Source organism: Tigriopus californicus, chromosome 9, assembly GCF_007210705.1.
Source record: "Tigriopus californicus strain San Diego chromosome 9, Tcal_SD_v2.1, whole genome shotgun sequence".
NCBI classification, from domain to species: Eukaryota; Metazoa; Arthropoda; class Copepoda; order Harpacticoida; family Harpacticidae; genus Tigriopus; species Tigriopus californicus.
Genome location: NC_081448.1, coordinates 14,367,536 through 14,390,618, shown reverse-complemented (window position 1 = coordinate 14,390,618; position 23,083 = coordinate 14,367,536). Strand labels below are relative to the sequence as shown.

The window sequence follows — 23,083 nt, the reverse complement described above, 5'->3', positions numbered from 1 at the left end:
CAAACCCAAGAAAGGAAACGCAAATTGAATAAACATTTCCAAAAAAATGTCCAAGAAAAAATATCTGAAGTAACATCACATGAAGATTGAATCATTNCATGAAATTTGGACCATTAAATCCCATGTAACTAAGTAGCTATGTAATAGATGATATTATAATTTATAATTCAAAAGTATTCATGAGCTTTGTCCCAACCCAGGATTTAGGGTCAATGCTAGTGACCGTAGAGGCTTAATGTGCGTTTTGAGAGCACCTTCAAGTCTTCGAGAATCCAGGCTAGTTCGAACAATGAAGTCCACATCTCTTCTTTCTCGGGCTCGTTCATTGTTTAATTTGCTTCCCTCTAATATCCGTAAGGAATACGTTGGCCTTGTTGATCCGGTAGCATCTTTCAAGTCAGACTTGGACAAGTTTTTAGATAACATTCCAGATCAACCCTACATTCAAGGACTAACTCGGTCTGCCAACTCAAATTCGTTGGTAGACCAAATATCACTTAAATATTGAAAGGTAATAAATAGACGAATCACCACCTTTTATTTTGATATGGTTGGGGAAAACATTCCTGGTAGCGTTTAGAAAAATGCCTGTGAAAAACCAAACCAAAAATCAAGTGCTAACTCAATGTGCGCCCAATTTTCTTTCAATAGGTTTTTGAAAATTTTAGTTATTATAATGATTTTAGTCATGTGTGTTTTTATTTGGGCTAGAATACCATAAAGCAATGAAATCAAATTTGTTCCTCATGATTTTCTGAGTTAGAAAGTTGCCAAGATGTGCTTGGGAATTCCCTGGAAACTAGATAGGGATTTTTGAACACCATGTTTAGAAATATCATCTTGCCTTTAGGCTAACAAAAAATTGAATTTCAAAGTAGACTCTACTAATATTGCTAACTTCAGATTCATATTTTGAATCATCCTAATATCACAATAGGGCAAACGATTTAAAATGAATGGTCTGTAAAATTAGTATCATCATTGCGTGAGAATCTAAAACATTAGTACACAAACGACTCGGGGCAAAGTTAGTAGAAAGAGGTTCCTCCGACGATATCAGAATCTAACAATGGGCTCGGTTTGTGGTTGCTCGTCTGCCCCAATATAAACTCTTAATGGCCTTCTAGGGTTACATTACAGTAACGGTTTTTTTGGTATGATAGCGAGACAAAAAAAAGACTCATCGAGAGTATGCTGTTTTGAACAGTGGGTGTTATTGGAAGTTGTGTAAAATATACCTTGTTTCAATTTTAATGTCTCGAGTTTATCCAGGGTCGTAAGACAAGAATACACGGTGAAGAGAAATCCTTAAAACAAAAATTAAGTTAATGATGATTTATTTCGCTTGCATTTACTTGTTAACACCATTCAACACATGAATTTTGGAAGAAAATGATCGATGTAAAGGAACTCTCTAGAAATCCAGAAGTTATAAATATGAGAATACCTAAATACGTTTCAACGTTTTCATCCTTCAGGTTTTTTATTGTAGAACAAGGTGTAAAAAGATGTCATTTTATGCAATTCTCCCAGATTTTTCATGGTGAAAATCCCTCCAAATTGTCGGTTTTAGATAATTGTATGGTTACTTTTATCTTGTTTTTTCTCGGGCTTTTCTTACATCTACAGGTGATGGACTCCACAGTACCTTTAAAGTGAGAGGTTACATTTCAACAATTTATCTACCTGTTAATTTTTATGTGATATACGGTCTACCAACAAATTTTGGTCAGAAGATCAAGCTAGTCCTTGTATGTAGAGTGATCTGGAATGCTACTCAACAAATTGTTCAAATTTGACTTGTGAGATGCAACCGGACCAACAAGGCCAACGTATTCCCCGCAAATATTAGAGGGAAGCAAATTAAACAATGAACGAGCCCGAGAAAGAAGAGAAGTGGACTTCATTGTTCGAACTAGCCTGGATTCGATCGAATCCAATCCAATCGAGTACCTAGCCTTGGATCCCAATGTCATGAAGCCTATTCATAAAAGGCCATGATCTACCTACTTTTTCAAAGGCCTTGCAAAATCAAGATAGACAACATCAGCTGAATCGTGTCTCTCTGGTTCCGTAATAATCTGCTCTATATTCTCAATCAGTTGGACAACCATGTTGAAATGAGCTCGGAACCAATGCTATCTAGGAGGAAGGACTTCATGGACTTCAAGAAACTCAACAAGATTGAACTTCATTATCTTCTCAAACACCTTCGCCATGTTCCAACTGGGAGAAATCGGCCTACAGTTATTGGGGAGCGACTTATCTCCCCTTTTTATAAAAAAGTGAACCAACCTATTCCAACTTCAGAGTAGATTGAAGCTTGCGTTGATCCAGGATACAACGCATCAAGTACGAGAAGTACCATCGGGACGAGGAGAGCTCGAACTCACTCATGGTGTTAAAAGCATCTTGGTCTGAGACTTACCATTAGGGCAATGGGCTGTTGCTTCTAAACTCTGTGGAGTTTAATCACACATAACAGCTGATCTCCAAGCATGTAAGTCATAACTTTTAGATTGCCATTGCTTCACAATCGACCTCTAACGGCCCTACAGGGTGTTTGATCGTTCTCTGAGTTTGCTTAAGAGAAATAAGCCTTCGGATTCAACCTGACCTCGTGGACCGTTCTACTCTTATTTAATTGGTCACCCTCAATGAAGGTCTTAATTCTGCATTAAATCAGATCCAACTTTCATTTTTTGAAGACTTCCTTAACGCTACTGGGAATGGGATCCCTAACAGCTAAAGACGGGAAAAAGGTATTAATCTTACTTGATTTTACATTCATATAATATTTGATCCACAAACGAATTACAGTTGGCGGATCTGACTAGCCCTTGAATGTGGGGTTAATCAGGTATCTTTATTAAAAAAATTGTCCAAGTCTGTCTAAAGGATGCTCCTGGTTCAACAACTACATTTGATTTGAAAAATTGTAAACATATTCAATTTGCACGACGATCATAATCATAGCGTGCCATTTTTCATCAGTTATCAAGAGGGCTTGAACCGTAAGCGAGAAAAACTTCTGTTACCGTTACCGTAACTTTTGGAGGAAAAATGATGGCTTAAAACTGCAAACAAATATTTTCATGAATTTTCTATGCTTTATTTTTAACGTTTTGCAAATATGACGAGAAATGCATGACGAATGTACGAGGGAACAAGGAAACGGGGATTTGACGATTCGAGGATTTACGAGTTTTTGGGTTTTAATCTTTGTTTTCACTTTTACTTCCCATATTGACAAATATTTTTTCCATTTTTCTTTTCATGGTTTGAAAAAAGTAAATACAGTCGAACTTTGATGTAACGAATCTCGATGTAACCATATTTTTATTGAATACCATATACTGTATTTACTTCAGAACAAGTCTGGATTTAACTATATGATCTTAGCTGACGGACAATAGCGTTAAATCAAAATTTGACTCTATAGGGCAAGTGCTCCACAAAGCAAGCCGTGCCACAACACTTTATTTCGGTGCTGGAAATCTTTGCAGACGAGGTTGGTGAGGTTGAGGACAGACCTGATTATCAATATTGAAATACGAGAAACACGAGAGATATCTCTAATCAACTTAAATCATTTATTCCATTCTTCACTACTCTCCAAGTCTATTGGAGAGGTTTTTGTATGCCTCACCGTAGACCTCCCGACCAGAGTCTAGAGTCTCAAATAGAGCCAAAGGCATATCATACAGTAATCACACAATAACGAGACTACTCCGTCTTGTCATTGCAATCTGTTCTGGCAAGGCCAGAATTTGCCACCCGTGGATCCGGCTATAACGCTTTTGTAAGAAAATTGAGTGAAAAAAACAAACCATGCTATGATTATTCTGTATCAAAGTCTGTTTGTTAGTGAAATCAGCATATCTAATGGCATTTGATTTCGACAGGCAAAACGAAGTCAAAAATCAGCTTTATCATACTATCAACATGTTTTTCGCCAGTTTTTTTTTTTTGTTTATTGATGGCAGTCTTGGCGGTGTGGCTCATTTTGAATCGTAAATTGGTCCGAGAAATCATCCGCCGTTTGAATCCATGTTACACAATTGACATTGCTAAGCCTACAAGTAGCATCAAAATTGCTTTTTACCGATGGTTATAAGTTGCTAATGAACATTAATATTTCAAGGACATAAAACATGTAAACAAAGAAAGAAAAACATACCTTGAACGTCAAAGGATACCTCTTGTATGTAAATCAGTTCCATACAGTGATCAAACAAAATCACCGTCATCGTGTTTTTCTATTAGAGAAATTGGAAATCCATTGTACTCTTAAGCTAAGAACAACGACGACACAAATGGTTGTTCAAACGGAGCAAAGCAACCATAAACATGTTTTTGGCATGTTTTATTTGATATTTGTCAAAGTATCATCTCCATGTACTGTTAATGTTTGAACTTTGCTCGGCAATAGTGTAGAGAGATTATATAAATCTAATCATGGCATTTCAGAACTTGATTGGACATTGGACCAATCAATGAAAATAAGGGTTGCTTTCTTGAGCTCTCCAGCTTGATTTGGGTCAGACACCAAGGTGGTGCCCTCTTCTTGAATGGAGGACATTTCTTCCGATTCTCTTTGAGTTTGGAACACTAGGAATAAAGAGAATGACTTGATTCTCACTCAATCCTGTAAAGTTGGAAACTCTAATCTGCGTCGTGATCACTTTTGGTACTGGAGTGGAATGATCCCCTTGCAAAGTCCGAAACCGAGGATTGTTTCGGACAAGAATGCTCACAACACTTTCACTTCTGCTGTTTCTGTTGTTGTGGTTGTTCTAATTATCGCGTGTGACTAACTATGAATATGCATAATACTTATTGGAACAGGGTATGGTATTGGATGTTAGAGTAGTGTTTGTTGATGACGAGGGTTCACTTGGATGAGAGGAAAGATCAGTGATGTCTTTTGTCATCATCAGTTGTATCACACACCAGCCTTGCGACGAAATGTTTGGACGTGCCTTAAAACATGGAGCGAGGGTCAGCAGCATGATGATGGTGGTGGTGATGATGTTGGTGGTGGTGGTAAAATCGATAATAATAGTTCTTGTAGTGGTAGTTGGGGTTGTGTGGTGGTTGGTTTGTAGATAGATAGGTAGGGAGGGTCTTGAAAGAAAGCAAGACCAGTCATGAATCACAGCCAAGTTGCATGAGAGAGGTCTATCGGCTTCAACAATTGTTGATTTAACCTTTGCCTGGCATCCCAGCTCCGATGGGTGCAGAGTTGCCTGGACCCATCATGTTGGGACCACTACTCACTGGTGGGCCACCACCGCCAGGGAAGAAGTTCTGGCTCCCTGGAGGAGGTCCATTGTTCGACATTTGTCCATTGGGCCCCATCTGGCTACCACGAGTGTTGGTGGCGTAGAGCTGCTGCTGAAAATTGTGAAACTGTTGAGCATAATTGGGATCGCTTGTGGTGGGACCGCCCATAATTGGAGAGTGTTTGAAGTTGCCGCTATTGCCATTGTTGCTACCGGGGCCATTTCCACCGGAGGGCGGAAGAGGTTGAGTTGGATCAGGTCCACTTGGACCCATTCCCATGGGCGACCCCTTGGGACCAGGCACACACATGCCCCCCATTGGTGATGGCGAATCACTTCCAGGGCCGTTGTGGCCCATGCCCATTGGTGAACCCTTTGGTCCAGGGATTCCCATTCCCATTGAGTTCATGTCCATTCCGGGACGCATAGGCCCGCCAGGTCCCATCATTGGTGACATACCTCGCATAGGACCGTTTGGACCCATCATAGGTCCGTTGGGTCCCATAGGCCCTCCTGGTCCCATTGGCCCATTTGGTCCCATAGGTCCTCCAGGCCCCATAGGTCCATTATGACCCATAGGTCCGTTCGGTCCCATAGGCCCACTAGGTCCCATATGTCCTGCATGGCTCATCATTGGACCGTTTGGTCCCATAGGTCCCATTGGCCCCATATGACCACCCATACTGCTTGGAGGGGTTCCCATGCCTTGAGAGATTGGAATACCATCTGGACCCATCATGCTTCCATTTGATCGGCCCATCATGTTGTTGTCCATGCACTCATTGCTGTTGGGACTGGAGAACCTTTGAAGAAAGTCCAGACTTGGAGGTCCCCTTGGCCTTGAGTCACTGAATTGTGGCCTTGAAGGTAGGTATTGAATGGTATTGGGAGCACTAGCTTTCACTGTGGCAAATGTTGCACCGGGTCCTGAATTTCCTCCTTCACTATGTGGAGTCATCATTCGATTATCACCTGGACCTCCTGGTCCCATTGGACCCCCATGGCCCATTGGCCCGCCAGGGCCCATCATTGGTCCATTTGGTCCCATCATTGGTCCATTTGGTCCCATCATAGGGCCGTTAGGCCCCATTGGCCCACCAGGTCCCATCATTGGCCCTCCATGGCTCATCATTGGGCCGTTAGGTCCCATTTGATCCATTCCAGGTCGAGGACCTCTCATCATAGAGCAGCGCATCCCTGGGCTCATCATAGGACCGTTAGGACCCATGGGACCATTTGGCCCCATAGGACCATTGTGACCCATAGGACCGTTTGGCCCCATAGGACCGTTGTGACCCATGGGACCATTGTGACCCATGGGACCGTTGTGAACCATAGGCCCATTATGACCCATAGGACCATTTGGGCCCATAGGACCATTAGGGCCCATTGGACCACCTGGGCCCATCATGGGTCCATTTGGCCCCATCATTGGTCCATTTGGTCCCATATGTCCCATCGGCCCTCCTGGACCCATTGGACCCATCGGGCCTGGCGATCCACCCATTCCCTGTGACACTGGAATTCCATCTGGACCTAGCATAGGATTTCCATTTCGGGACATGGTACTCATCATCATTCCATTGTCCATACTGCACATGGTGTTCATTGTGTTCATGCCATCCATCCCCCCTGGCGTGCTGCAAGGTGTTGACGTGTTGCTGCTGGTGAGCTGCTGACTCATTTGAGCCATGGATGAAATTGGATCAAAGCTCTTACTCATGCCCATCCCAACAGATGAGGTAGGTGTGGAGGGATTGAGAGGCATGTTGTCTTGAATACTGTTTGGACCACTATGCATTGGGTTGGGAGAGATTCCACCTTGGCCAGGGAACCGATTATTTCCTGGACCCATCTGAGGACTTGGCACTGGAAATCTTGAACTGTTGTTGTCCATCCCAGGGGTTCTAGGACCACCAGGACTGGGCACTGGGAATCGCTGATTTTTATCACTGACAGGACCAGGAGTTATTGGGGTGCCTGGGCCCATGCGTTGACCACCTGAAATGTCTGGTCCTCCTTGTGGACTCGGTACATGAAAGTTCATATTACCACTATCACTGACACTGTTTGGAGTATGGGGGGTATGAGGCCCATTGTATTTGGGAGGCATTTCATTGACGATTGAAGATGGCGTAGGTGGACCTCCAAGAGGAGTACCTGGTCCTCCATGACCTTTGTTAATACCATCAGGCTGAGGAGTATGTGGACCAGGAACACTGAAAATAAAAATCCAATTGGCATAAGTACATAGTAAAAGGGCATTCCTGCACTTCTGCAACAAGAAAAACCAAAGTTCTGAACATATCTTAAAACGTGATATACTTACGAAGGGGACATGATATCGTTGTCTCGAAGGCTGGTATTTGGCTGTTTCTGAATAGTGAGCTCCTGTCCTTCTAACGGATTAAGAAATTGAATCTGTTGCGGTGAAGGAACTGGCATGAGGTTGGCTTCTTTGTTGGAAGACGGTGGACCTTGCTTAGCATAGGATTGCATTGATCTACCGTACATCCCATCTGTAATGCAACATTCTTCGTCATATGAAACATTCGAGGGGCTTTTCCAACATCGCATGATCTCACCTTGAGCATTTGGCATGGTATTATTGGACTGAGAGCCGGGAGAATTCTTTGAACATGTCACAGGGGAAGTCATTGGAGCACCAGATACTGGCGTTCCAGGATTACTACCCATTGGCCTTGGAGAATTCATCATCCCCGCGGGAGACGACATGGGTAATGACGTTGCTGGAGATCCGGGATTTGGGCTGGCCATGGCACCTGGAGGAGGTCCCCGAGGTCCAGACTGAGGGTACGGAGGAGGGGGTCCCGGCATGCGTCCTCCGGGACCTCCACCCATCATGCCACGCGGTCCCATGACTGGTCCCCCTGGGCCCATCATCATTGGCATCATTCCGCCTTTCTTGCATTTCTCTTGAAGAAATTGTTGTTGCATCTTCTGCCACTCCATTTGAGCTTGAGGTCCCCCTGGTCCCATAGGCCCCATCATTCCAGGTCCTCCCATAGGCCCACCCATTGGCCCTCCAGGTCCCATAGGGCCATTGGGCCCCATATGACCCATTGGTCCACCAGGGCCCATGGGACCGTTAGGACCCATTGGACCATTCGGGCCCATTGGACCATTCGGTCCCATTGGACCATTAGGACCCATTTGCATGCCTGGCCCCATTGGACCACCAGGCCCCATTGGACCGTTAGATCCTTCATCGGGGAAAAGTTGCTTGTTGAGCTGATCGAGGAATCCAAGTTTTTGAGCTCGTAACCTCTTCTGTTCGGGGTTGAGGTTTTCGTTTGATAGCTTGCCACCTATGAAAGAGAAAATGATGAATTGCAATCTAAGCAAAAAATACATTAGGTCCAAAAATTCCACGTACCTTTCATATCTGACAATTTGTCATCAGACATGGAAACAGGCATAGGTCCACTCATTGACGGGTCGTGTCCGGCGAGGTCATCGCCATAAGGTGGGCCGCCAGGACCATGACCCATATGTCCCATTGGACCACCCGGGCCCATAGGACCTGATCCTATCGGAGCATTGCCTCTCATCACCATGGGCCTCATTCCGGGTCCAGGGAGTGGCTGACCTTTGGGGCCCTTCATCATCTTATTCATTTGGCTCATTCGAATGCTTTGGTTCATGATTGTCTTGGCCATATTTGGGAATTGCCTGGCCATGGTTTCTAAGTGTTTCTTGGTATCCGGTTGGGACTCGTGCCAAGATATAATTGAGGGGTATTGCTCCTGCATAACGGCTTCAGCCCCCCGATTTGCCCAATTCGTTGAAAACACATAGATTTGGCTCGATTGCTGCATGTATTGTTGGTCCATAGTGCGATCCCCACTTTTTCCCAGGACATTGCTGGGTAAAGGTTGAGCCTGCGGTGCACTTGAGCTCATGGGGATATTTCCGCCGCTCATGGGTCCAGCCATACTGGACATCGGCATACCCATACTTGTGTTGGGTCCCATTCCGAATGATCCATCCGGGAAGTCACTATCAAAATTCTTGATGTCCTCGGGTTTGAAATCAGGAAGATTTGGCAGGCCATCGTGATCACAGGATTCGCTCTTAACTGCAAAAAGATAAAGAAACACCAACGTAAGCACACTTACAAAGAAAACATTTATATGTGTGAGCTAAGAGCCTTCTTTATTCTTTAGCACAGCTTCATTTTGAGTCACCCATATTTAGTGAAAAACAAACATGTTTCTAGGAGAGCTATTGCGTCCAAAGAACAATCGCTCATATTGCGTGACCAATGGATGAACAAAGGCTGGAACATTTCGAGCCTCAGATGTATGTAGGGTAAGCTCTGTACATCTCGAAGTTGTTCAAGTAAAGTAACGGAAAAATTCTGGACCAACGATTGGACTAGTAACATGAAACATCCAACCACAAATGTCTAGGGGAGTTAATTCATTAAATTTTCAGAGAAACCTTGAAACCTCTTTGCCATGGAACTGCCCCTCGGCCGCCTCAGCCCTCTTGGTCCCTTCACTTTGTTCCAAATCATGTGCCAGGAAGCAACCAATTGGGATATCTCGTCCTCCTCTTGCTTCAGTGAAAATGCCGCTTAAAGATCAAGGAAAAGTAGAACTCGAGGTAATATCATCTAACTATTCCAATAATAACTCTTCAGTGACTTTCCACATGGCTTCCACCCATGCCTGGAGCCAGCAAGCAACCCTATTGGGAAAAGTGCTCCTTGCGTTATTACCAATCTCCAGTCCTGAGAGGAGAAAGGAAGAAAACGAAGAAAAGACCTTAAAGCAATATGTGGCAGCCAAGCATTTCTCCCCCTTGCCTTTATGAAATTTCTGTACTCCAGAAATAACGCACACAAAGGCACTATTTAGCTCAAGCAAGGAACACAACAAGCAAGGCACAAGAAAGAGAGAAAGCCACCTTGATAGCAATAAATAAAAGCCCCATAACGATTCTTTGTCAGCTTTTCATTACAGTCATCTTTATGGATTTTAAGAGGAGACGCACTCTCCAGTCTTACAGTACATGAGAAAAATAGAAGGATATAATTTCAGAATAGTAAAAAGTAGTGCTGGGGCGAGTCCGGACTTGAGTGCACTCGAGTCTTTTACCCGATTTTGGAGAAAACGGCCGGGCTCGAGTCTTTAAGAAAGGACTCGAGTCCAGACTCGTCAAAAAACATATTTATTTTTCCTTAGAATTTCGAAAGACGAGTCTTTTTGTTTAACCTGACTCTAATAAAACACTCGAGTCGTCTGCCGGACTCGAGCCCGTCAAAAAAGTGCGAGTCCTTCGACTTCTGCCGGACTCGCCCCAGCCCTAGTAAAAAGTGTAGCAACGAACTAATCGGCAAAAGACTCAAAACTATACTCTGCGCGTTTTGTACACACTTGATATATCATCCACTAACATATTTCAGCTAAGTTATTGCCGATTTCGCAAGTGGGAGCAATATGATAATCCTGCTAAAAACCTGTTCATATTCATCGATATAGAGAAGGAGATAATTAGTTGGTTGGTTTATTTTCCAGGAGCTTTCGTCATCGCAATCGACCAAGCAGAAACTACGTGTATTCGCATCGCTCAGCCGAGCTCAGAGGTATTTAGGAACGCATGGATAACACTAACTCGACGTCGAGATGTATTCCAACAGCCAAGCATGGATTATAAATTAATGTAGTTGTTCGGAAACGATGTCTCGATCATTGTAAACAATGGCCACTAATTTGTAAGAATCGTTGAGTCCAAGATTCTCAACTTTGTAGCGGGAGCGAGACTTTACTCCCTCATCAATTCCCCTATTCATGTTTTCTCGCTAACTTTAACAGACTACCTTGGCAATTTGGATTATGGACACCCTGTCATCCATTAAACAACCAGATTTCATGGGAGGACATTTTGGGCCAATCTCGGAAATGTCGTGCGAATAACCAACGGCGAATTTTGTTTGATTATTATTTCCAGGACAATTTGACACAACGGGCAACCCTAATCAGTGATCTACTTGACTTAGTTCAAAAAGTCAAATTCACAACATATTTGCTCCAAAATGTCATATTTGTGAAACAAATGTCGAGCTATTATTCAAAATGATGGTAAGAATGTATCAAAATACAATTCATAGTTCGATCTTGATGAAACGAAAAGTGTTCTCACTTTTCGAATGGAAAGAACATAACTCGTCTTAAAAAAGTGGACATTTTTCTCAAATAAAAGCAATTCTAAATCTATTGCAAAACTAAATCAGCTTTTGTTTACATATGTATGCATGTATACGAATTGCTCTTAAGCAAACATGCTGCGCTTATTTTTTTGCATTGAGTCGAATTGTTTTGTCACCGTTTTGGTTAAGCCCCTACGTTAGAGATATGTTAAAATAAAGATAATAAAAAGATCGGCAACATTCATAACCACTATGAGTTATTCTGGAGAGACCAGCTGATGTTAACAACAATTCAAAAGTTCAATCCTTGAAACATCGACACATGTGAATAACCAAGGGAGTTTCCCTCTAATGACGTAAGATATCATCATGCTCCAATGAATTAGTTTTGTTGGCAAGATCAGAGGAGAAAAAATCGAAGTAACAAACAAACATGCCTGCTTTGTTCATTGTGTCTGCCTTCTACTATTTTGTAAGGAAAACAAGTTTCAAGTAAAACTCTGGGTTTAGATCAAATGAAATAAGGAAGGGAGTCACTCACGCGTTACATTTAAGTTAAATGATTCTTCACAACGATGACAGGCATAACTCACTCAACCCATCAATGTTGGTTAAATATTACAAATGGGGAACTAAGGGAAATCCTCCAAGTCTGTTCTCGAGGACACGTGGAAAATTGGCTCTTGTTTTATTTTTGGCCGTAACATGACGTGACCTGTAATCGTCAAGTTTGTGTTTTTCTGTCAAGTGATCAAGTGTGCAAGTGCTTATACCTCTTTGTATATTTATATTGTTGAAATAACTCGTTCACTTTCAGTTCCAAAGGAATCAAACCATTCGGAGGTCTAGCAAGTAGACCCAATGGGCAATTTACGTGAATGAATAAATTTCTTCAAAACGCTTCAAATCAAAGTTAAATCTCGATGGAATCCGCTTCGTTCAAGTTACTTTTTTCACGGAAGCAACAAACGAAGTATCTTTTCCATCTGCATTGATAAACATCTTGTATTTGTATACTACATCGAGTTGGTTCATCATCGGTAGGGATATTCTGAGTGATTTCAATTTCGACCTTGTACAAATGAAGTCGAGACAATTACACCCGCAAACACATGTGTAGAAATTCACGATAACAATGGGAAGGAAATCATTCAGCACGACCGCTGAAGAACAACGATCGCATTATGAACTTGGTGGCATTCATTGAAACAACATCGAACTTTATATTGAGACTTAACGTGGGACTTACTTCGATCCAAACAAGACGGTTTGTTTAAAAAAGGCCGACTTCATGAAATATTCAAGCAATTATTGATTTCTTGAGCACAAAGGTACAGAAAATCAGTCAGCATTACCTCCATTTGTTGTGTACCTACTAAGAGTGATGAGATTAATACCACTGGCTCGGACTTAGCATTTAAAATCGATTTCCTCGTTTCACAAAACCAGCAAAATGTCCGTCAGAATCTCAAATAAACAGGTCCCACTTTGCCGAGGCCAGCTAATTTACAAATATTGGCACACTTGTTGGAACATAAGTTGGAAAAAGCAAAGTAGTCGCCCGAATACATCAAACATTTTCGATTTTGGAAGGAAGAGAGTAAGGAAGGAAAAACAAAAAATCAAGTGAGGAAAACTGCTTCGGAGTTTTACGTACAAGTCGGTTCGTCGTTCGGAAAATTGCTGGCTTAAAAGAGGAAAGTCATTCTAGTCTCACATGTTGCTTGCTCCCCATATCAGACGAGGAGCTCTGAGTGCTCTGTACTGTTTTGTACATGCACAGTACGGCACAGACTACCACACTGCTCACACACCGATATACACTACAGTATACTCTATAGCTACTAGACTATAAACAGAGCTACACTATCTCCTGCAAGTTGCTGAATAGTCGTTGATCTCGTACAATGCAGAATGAGAAGAGATCCTGTCATGTGTTCGGAGTGGAATTCTGCAACAACATCAACGACGACGAAGACCACCTTCTTCTAATGGTACTATTTCTTTTGATTCTTCGCAACCACGGCGGTAAGCCAACCAACCAACGGCGACAATATGACAGAGCTGGGCCAGGTTTTGCACAAACTCGGCCTCGAAATAGATGACAAAATAAAACTTCGCCTAAGGTTCGATTTGGGTTTTGCTTTCCCTCGTCTCGAGAAGAAGTTTTTCATTGATCTCGTTAGGCTGCGGCTGTCTAACCGAGTCAAGCACAAAGCAAAATTCGGAAAGGGTTTCGTAGGGTTAAAAGGGGATATCATGTATCGATATTTTGACAGACAAAATGTTCAGTCCACACCATGTGTACAATCTAGCGTAGGAAAACAGTACGTCCATTTCAGTCTAAGGAGGAGTGTCGAGGCTGGATAACAAAAGCGTGTCTTACCTCCGTCTTTGGAATCGAAAGAGTCCAGGAAGTCTGTATTCTCCCCGGTTCCACTATTCGGAGGTATGCTGTTGTTATGGTTATGGTGGTGATGTTGTTGTTGCTGCTGTGGGGTGGGCGTGTTCGCCCCACTGAGATTGTGCGGAGGTTTGGTGTCCTCCATGTTACTGGAGACACTATTTGGCTGCTGTATGGAATCAGGACCGCCCACCGAGTTCAGCCCCCCCTCTTGAGGGGGCGTATTCTGACCTGAGACCGGGGTGGCACAATCGCCGTTCACTGTCCCCGAAGGTGTGTCAGGCGCTTCAGTCTTGACCTGGGTGGGCGTGGCATGGCCCGAAGTGACACTATGATTCGACGGGGGATTATTATCCATGGTCGAGGATTCACTGTTGGCGTTATTATTATTCTTTAACGGCCCCGGGGTACTCGATCGGCCCCCTGCGGACCCCACACTAGGCGGAGTAGAATTACCCGTGGGTGTGGCATTGCCTGACCCACGATTCGAGCCTGGCCCACCGTTGTTGCCCACTTTAGACACCTCTTTCTTCATATTTGAGGGTGAAATTTCGTGCTAAAGTCGCGGTTACCGTGGTCAAGGAGGTATTATTGGTCAATACCTAGACAAGACTCAAAGAAATCCAATGCTCTCACCTGGAAATGAGAAAAGGTTCAACGTGTTACTATAAAGCAGTGGTTACGATAATCCGTGGTAATTGATGAGAATGAATCAAGGCTCAGACTTCGTCAATCAAATATGATAAGTTCCTTCTCTCGTTTGGCATCCCTTGCATCCACAGTATCACGCGCTTTTTGCGCTTCCTAAAGTTGTATAATAACGACCTGGCGTGGAGTGGCACACTACTCTATTAGTAATTTATGCGTCAGAAACATGATGAACAAAGGGGGATCGTCTCAAGCTTATCAAGCTTAAGCCTTCGTCTTCCTTCTCATCTTGGCCAACCTCATTTATGCTAATCTCAAAAATGTTTCCAAAAACATTGGGAGAAGTCGAGTTCCAGAGGGAGAAATCCAAATGAGTGAAATTCGTCTAAACAAAGTGACTTCAAGTTGCGAGTTGGCTAGATCATCAATGCTCTCTAGCGTGCTCATCTATTGAGTGGACAAGTTCCACGGAATACTAGAAAACCGGGAGAGCGAACGAAGAGAAAATCAAAGACAGAATAGAAAGGAACAGAAAACGACAGACACTTAGGAAACACTGACGGGAATCCATGATCCAGCCACTGTCAGCAATACATACACGTTGTGCGTGAGCATTGGTCTCGTACAGCTTTTCATCAATGTATAGCCCTCGAAAAAAAGTATGCTCCTTGAATAAAGAATATGAGGATAGTAACTTGGAATGCAGTCCAAGAGAGAGACCTCTAGGACTCTCTGAGACAAAAAAAACAAGAACTTTGGGCACCGTTTAAGAAACTCTTATACCTCTTCGTCACTAAAAACTTTCTTGGTAGCCAAGTCTATGAACATCTTTGCAATCATTAACATGAAGAGCCGGAGACAGAACAAGCCAACAATATATCGTTTCTCCGGTCCCAAAGTTCCAAGGCATTTCGATGTTAAGTGACGGGGTCACTACCAAAGACCGTTACTAGAAAGGGGATATGATTTAGGCGCGGTTAGTTTGTCGCCATCAATTTGTGATATATTCATAATGGACTCATGCCTTGTAGCACTAGATCGCTCATGGCGCCCAGCAGCAAGCAAGTCATTCTCGAGTTCCAGAGCAAAATCAGATTTCATCGTCACCCAAAGGTTCCTGTTCTTCTTCTTCTCGTCGTTTACTCTCCTTCTCTGTCTTTCTTTCTCTACCGTTGGTCCGTCAGAGTGAATCGTTCGTTGGTGGATGGTGGTGGTCGTTGGGTGGTTGGTTGGTTGGTTGGTTAGTCAGTCAGTCAGTCAGTCGGTGGGCCGGTCGGTCGATTGGTTGGTTGCTTGGTTGGTTGGCCGGATCGATGGTCGGTGGGTCTGTCGCTCTCGCTCTTTCAATTTCATCCAGCCCCAAGAAAACCAACGAGGGCGACGACGATTCTCGTGCGGCACCACAACCGTCAAACTATTCCACTTCTATTTCTCTTCTCTTCTTCGTCTTTTTTCAACCAGTATTACTACTTCTCGTGGTGGTGGTGGTGGCACTACCACTACCACTATCAGCCTATTCATCCACCTTGGTTGATCATCGCTTTACCTGTGTTTATCACTGGACCCCATCCATCCATCCATCCATCCTACAATGCTGTAGCATGTACACTCCTAGCACTACCACTACGATTACTTCTTCCCGTTCATCGATATAGTAGGTCCCTCTATCCACGAGAAGAGAACAGAAACAGTACAGTACCCTGTCGGTCCTTCGGAAGGGAGACTTTCGAGTTCATCTGCCCACTACTGCTGCCTCTGATACTCCTCTATGCATCTATCTTTCGACGTAGGTACGTACATATACCGCGAACGAACCTCATCGGTGCGTCTCATGGCTGGTTCTTCCATCACAAGCGGTGTTGAAAATAAGGCAGCTTCCAAGATATTCCAAGGGAGGAGGACGGCGACGAGGACGAGGAGAAGAAGAAGAAGGAGGAGGAGGAGGAAACACCACTGGACATAATGACACCACCAGACGACCATCACAACAACAACAACAACAGCAACTTCTCCCACTATAATAACAACAAGTACAACCACTCGCAAAACCTGATTCATTGGCAAGAAATGCCATCAAGCGGGTAAAACGCCTTTCAACACATTCTAGATCGAATCCGTCGAAAATGGATGACTCCTTGATCCCCGGATTAAACTGGAGCACATAACTGTATTAAGAGCTACCCCCTGGTGTCCTTACCGAGACCTAAAATGTCTTGTCGGAGATGCAGAACTGTAAAAGAACTACAAAACTACCTATGACCAGGCAAAAAAGGTCTCTCTCTTTCTCTCTATCGTTCTTTCTTTCAAGTTCTTCTCTCAGTGACGAAGCTTTGGGAGTGACTACCCCCACCTCTCGCCCGTTGGTTTGTTCGCACGTTGGTTCTTTGGTGGTTCATTCCTCACTCACTTCTAATGTAGGATAAGGTTCCTCTTTGATTGGGCATAGCTTGGGATTGTCTCGAGCATATCAGCGGGTAATGATGGAACCGAATTACCAAAGATTAACCAACACCTTTTGTGTTCCAATTTCCCGCAAGCAACCCTGTACGTTCAATAAGGATGGAAGTTGGATTGGCATCAGCATATTCAATACCAGATTTATCGACAAGATCCAGCAGAAGGTAGACTCCAAGTTGGAGCCACCTGCATCTCAGATTCCACTTTTCTTTCCTCGTGAACTCCTCAGGTCAACCTAACTTTAGAATGTAGACCCATTTTCAGATAGATTCCCGGACAAAATCCTATAACTAGGTAGTGAACCACTCAGGCCTGGGTAGGCTAAGAACAACCAGCCAGTATTGACAAATCTTGCTCCTTTTCTTCTCGTCTTCGCCCAAATAGATTCTTTGGCCATTTTCAAGGTCCTTGCCGTTTGTTTCCTCCCCCCAAAAATCGTCTTCGTCTTCTATCCATGAAGAAGCTAAGTAAGTAAGCAGGCAGCACCCATCTTTATTTTGCCCTGAAGGCACGAAAGAGACTCTTGAGTCCTGAACAAGAAGGACCTGCTGTTGCTCCTCGGTCCGTCGATCTCCTTGTAGAAACTAGAACTGGAACTACCTACCACTCCCCTCCCTTTTCCTCCCCTTGGTTTTTTTCGGGGGCAGACAATGTTCGGGGAATAATTTGAGAGGAGGAGGACGAGGACGACGACCGAGAGGACCAGTAGGATGAGCTTGCATGGAGCAGGAAGACTCAGATGGGGACGAGAGAGAGAACTGAGAAGGATCGGGTTCAAGTCTAGGATATGAAGGACATTAAATCAGGAACTCCAACCTCTAAAGGTCCTCTCTGAAGAGTATGTAACGCATCCCTTTGCACAGTTATGGTAGCAGTTGGCTACAAATGAAAAAGTTTTCGGGCCTCTCTTTCTCCCTCTCTCTTTCTTTTTTTTTCTCTCTTTCTCCGACTCACATACACACGTGCGTACACACGAGCGCACACACAAAGCAAACCCAGCCTCCAAAGAAGGAGAGGAATCCCAGGACCAAGAATGCAGCCTTTCTCGAGCTTGAGCTCGTGAAAAAGCAAAGTGCCCCAAAAGAGTCGATGGAACAAAAATGTATGAGCAACGATATGGAACACGATGGAACGAGCGAAATCGCTAGGTCCTTCTCCCAAAACAATTTGTTCGAACACATTTGACGGCGGTGGGTTGCTGGCATATATCCATGAATTGGTCTTTGGTCAATTCATCTTAATACATTTACTTCATTCTACCCAATCTTTAGAAAACTGAATAACAGGGGCTGAGTCAATTTTCCTTCCTTCGACCCCCTGCAAACGTCCACCGACGGTCTAAGCTCTCTCACAACATATTGGGATTTAAAGGTGGGTATCCGTTTTCCATGGGTATCAGGAAAAGTTCCATTTCCCGTGAAGGAACTGTCAATTTGCTTTTGTGATCTCATTCCAAGACGCAATCTAAATATGGTTCTTCCTCGAAGCCAAGGATAAGAGCAACGAAGAAGGATCCACACTGTAATGGACTTCACTAGCTCCTCCTCTATGGTACTTCTACTGGTTCTACTGTTGTAGCTGCCCATCATCCAATAAAAGTTGCACACTTCGCACCAAAAGCAAACCGACCCATCTCTTCAGTTCTGTTCTCAGCCAACAGGTTGGCCATCTTGGCGCACTTCCGACCAGATTTCATTCGCCCTTAATGGCATTATGGCTGATGAAAAAGAAATGTATTCAAAAAGAAAGCCTTGGTCGTAAAGGTTTCATTGACCGGGATGCTCGTGGCTCAAATGGTTTAAATATTACGTGACGTAATGACATATAAGTTTTTTGAGCTCATAAGATATATCCTTCCCAAACTTTCCTTTTTTTTCTTCTTTCCCAAAAACTTCCACCACATTAGTTGATCTAAGGTTAACACATTGCAACCATGTGTACTTTCTTTCTGGGTGAACCTGAGCATACGAACAAGCTGGAAAATGCTACGGTCGTTTTGGCGACGCTTGCTGCCACTCACTATTGGCTCTCTGATCCAGTTTTCCACTAAAGCCTCCTCTTCATTCTTTCCACGAATAAAGCATGGAACGGTTTGTTCCATGGAACACTCCTCTTCTCTCTTTCTTTCCGTTGCTTCGTGTCGTTCTTTCTCCCTCCTCTCTCTCCTTCTCTGACTAACTATTCTTCTCTCAGCAATCATTGATTCTACAAAGATTTCTCGACTCCCAAATACTCGTACTAACAATCCCGAAGTGCAGAACCCGGGTGTAAACTTACACTTGTATAATTCCTTCCTGGGCCAGACCATTCCTTCAAGTGGGAATAAGCAGCATCTTATCGATCTCATTTGTTCGGTCCTTCCTTCCTTTGCTCTTCAGTGTTCCATGCAATAAATTTGGCACTCGTCAGTGTACTGAACGAGAAAGGCTGCACAAAACATCATATTTTATATTGAAAGGATCTAAGCACACAATAAATTCGTTTTCAGAACCTGGATGGAGTATGACATGTCAGTCATGCCCACTCAAATCAAACATGAAAAGGGACCCTGACGACTAAAGAGAGGAAAGATCCACACTTGGTACAAACTTGGGCCCATTTTCCTTCCTGATCCACTACTTTAGCTGACAAAGGGAGCCATACAGAAGCAGAACGAGGGGAGAGAAAAAGAGAAAGAAAAAGAGAGAGCGAGAGAGAGAGAGCAAGAAAGAAAGAAAGAAAGAAGCAAGCGAACGAACGAACGAAGAAGGAAAAGTTCGAGGAATGGGAGAACTGCGACGGGTTTAGCTACAGTTCCGTCAGTGGAACGAACGTCATTCGTGAATGGGAACTCTCTTTAGGACGGACGGACGGACGGACGGACGGACGGACGGACGGACGGACGGACGGACGGACGGCGAAGAAGGAAATGGGAGAGAAAGGGACGGAAAAAGAGGGAGAGCAGGCGGGATTTGTCTCACCAGCTGTTCCATGTACTGTTCCAATGGGACCAAGGCAGAAAAAGCGCGCCAAAATTCCTTCTCAAAAGTTCCGAGAGTCTCCTTCCCAATCTTCAGATTCGGGGCTTGTTCCAATGAAAAGATGTAGAGAAAGGCAACTGACGGAGAGAAGGTTTCGGAGGAAGGAGAAGATTTGGAGAATGGGAGCAAACGGCTTGCTTTTAATCTGAAAAGCCAATTAACTCAGTGCTTCAGCTCCTTGTCAAGATACTTCAGACGTATACGTAAGGGGTCAAATTGAGATCCCAGGATTCCCCAGAATAAATCGGAGCCTCACTAACTACAACGTGTCTTACTCGCTTAATCCGAGCCAATCCATTTGCGATTTGACTCATTTGGGGGAGTGCTCTTCTCCCATGGCTCTTCAATATTTTGTTTCCAGAAAAGTTTTGCACCAAAATCCCCGGAAACAAGCCACGTAAAATGGGGCCAAGATCAGGGTTGCCATCTTGTCATTAGACACCCCTGGGGAGGGAGAAAAACAGTGATCGACAAACAAAGGCGCACGGCTTTTTCCTCTTCGAGTAAAAGCTTCGGAATTTGACGATAGCCCCACAACATTCAATTACCCTCAACAAAGACGTCTACAGAGCAATATATGCATGCAACATGAACGAGTTCAAATAACAAGTCACGAAAATGGTGGCCACACAAAACACATACACACAAGTGTTTTTACATGTGTTTTCACAGATTCATCTCCTCATGCCGAGATTTGGAACTCAAGCAATATTTATCTCACGCCAAATGGAAAATCTTACAAAAGTATTCATTGAATAAATCTAAATCCTCTCAAGTCTCGTCTCTAAAATGAGGACAAGGATGTGGAATTCGAATGAAATTGAATAGTTCAGTTTGGTTTCAGGAAAAGACAACCAGAAATCGTTTGAATGAGGCTTAGCGTAGTCGAAATAGCATTACGTTAGTAGTAGTGGTAGAAGTAATAGCAGTACAGTAGTAGAGGTGGTGGTGCTCCACAAGGCAGAGAAGACATAGTATACAGTGCGATCTCTGCTCATTTAGCCTTGAATGCATGTTGGATTCAAAACTTGTGTGAGTTCATAAAGCAGGCCGCCAGGAATTTTCGAGCACCCGAGAAACTTTTGTCATGGCGTTCATTCGTCGTTGTACTACATGCCGCAACGACGTCTTCCGAGGACTTTCAGATCTACGAACTAGTGTGTGTAGTGTAGTGTAGTGTGTGTGTGTGTACGTACGTACACACTACCTACTATTCCATACATGCATGCAGTGAGTCTATACAGTGTACTTGAACATTCGGAGGGGAGAAGAGGAAGAAGAAGGAGGAGTGAGTGAGAAACTCAAAAACTCGTCCTCATAAACATTTGACTTGAACTTATCTCTCTCTCTCTTTCTTTCTCTCTTTCTATCTGCTCGTTCGTTCGTACGTATGTATGTAGCAAGGTGCCTCGTTCAAAAGTATACGTTTACCACACAACAGGGTACGTACGACGACACACAGACACACCACTGAATTGTAGTGTTCAACCAATGGAGTTTCGTGGTTGGCGATTGCCTCTCCCTGGACCACTTAGCGATCCGAGGAGCAGCTCGGGCTTTTTCCTTGAAGAAGGAGAATTTTTTGACCTGGTTTTGTGCACAATCATTGCATTTTGCTCAAAGTGCCTTTTCCATGGGAGTGAAATTCAAATATGCTATGAATCGCTTTCCCGACTCTCTCTTTCTGCCAATATTATACGGAGCAATTCAACCGAAAACCCAACGTACTTCTGGGTCTTATTTTGATCAGACATGGGTAACGCTTTTAAATACATAATCATCCATCATGCATAAGGTGAGCGAGCAAATGCTCCGACTTCCCGAGTTTGGCTAACTACTATGTAGTACAATACTGTGTGTTCGCAAGCAATAGGAGTACAAATGGGGCATCGGCGTTGACGGATGCTTCATACTGTCTACATGTACTATCTTTTTTCCGTTCTCTCTGCGTTCGTCAGTTATATCTTCCAGGTGCAGTTAATACTTGTTCCGCTCTAGTCGATGTTCATGTCTTTCTGGCCCAATTCCAAATGAAACAATTTTTCTGCTCAAAAATCAGTATTTGAAAAAGCTCTGCTCGCTTGATCTCTCGTAGGATGGGGGACGACGACTCGTTTACCCTTGTCGGTCCAGCTGATTTCTCCTGAAGTCTTGCCAATACACCTTTGTACTTGTCTAGCCTTTCGTGTATTGATATAAGGAACAAAATTTACCCCTGTTCCAAATGGAAACACACGATCACGGGATGTTGCTACTTGAGCTTGAGCGCGGGACAAGAAGATGGCAGATGGGGCAGGCCCACGGCTAAGTTCGACGCCAAATCAGCTGAAATGACAGCTTATTACGCAGTGACACAGGGTGTGCATTTTTAAGTTTAAAGAATTGAATACCCAAATGACTTAGTATGGAAAACCGCACAAATTTCATCCAAGATGAATGAGTGGATTTACAAGAACATGGAGCTCTCTGGAGTATTTGTCACTAAGGCAAGCTCGATTTCGACTCGATAAAAATGCAAAGAATTTGACGTTTCGTTGCTGACGTGTTGCGAGAAGAACTAACAAAAAACAGACTCAGCGACTTCCTAAAAACCCGGGCCAAAGAGCCATCAACTTGCTGCAATAATAATACATCAAAGAAAGTAAAAATAATGGGATGAAAGTCTTGTCGTACCATTGAATATGAGTCCAGGATGTGGAGCAAGGCCTACTCCCATCAGAATGATGACGTCGTTTGGTTCGCCTCATAATGAAGTTCCAATCTGAAATGGCAAGAAAACTTAATGAGTCCCAATTGGTATGCATCTCATTTGACGCCGCACTTGATTTAAGATAACAACCAACGTCTCTAAATTGTTTTACCATGGCGGAGTGTGCTCTCTCTATACGTTCTCTTCATCGTGGAAATCATCATCCCCTCGTTCTCAATCTGTGAACCTCTGAGCAATATTGTTGCCACTCCTAAGAGCCAGCTAAGGATTGACTAAATTTCCCCCCTTTGTCACCCGACAAACCCCCAATACCGGGTAGATCAACATCGGACGACAAGCTTACATTGGGTGATTCTTCAATGGCCTGAGAAAGTCACCCTGTTT

At 43.7% G+C, this 23,083-nt stretch overlaps 1 protein-coding gene across 1 annotated transcript; it reads right to left on the bottom strand.

The window, feature by feature from the left end:
- Positions 1-4,351: 4,351 nt before the first annotated feature.
- LOC131886557 (collagen alpha-1(I) chain-like) lies at positions 4,352-22,743 on the bottom strand (the record flags this gene model as incomplete). Its single annotated transcript, XM_059234926.1, is given in 7 exon segments — positions 4,352-7,504; positions 7,615-7,804; positions 7,871-8,614; positions 8,683-9,384; positions 13,847-14,500; positions 19,930-20,134; positions 22,663-22,743. Coding segments are annotated over 5 exon segments (4,488 nt in total). The 3' UTR covers positions 4,352-5,205.
- Positions 22,744-23,083: the final 340 nt, after the last annotated feature.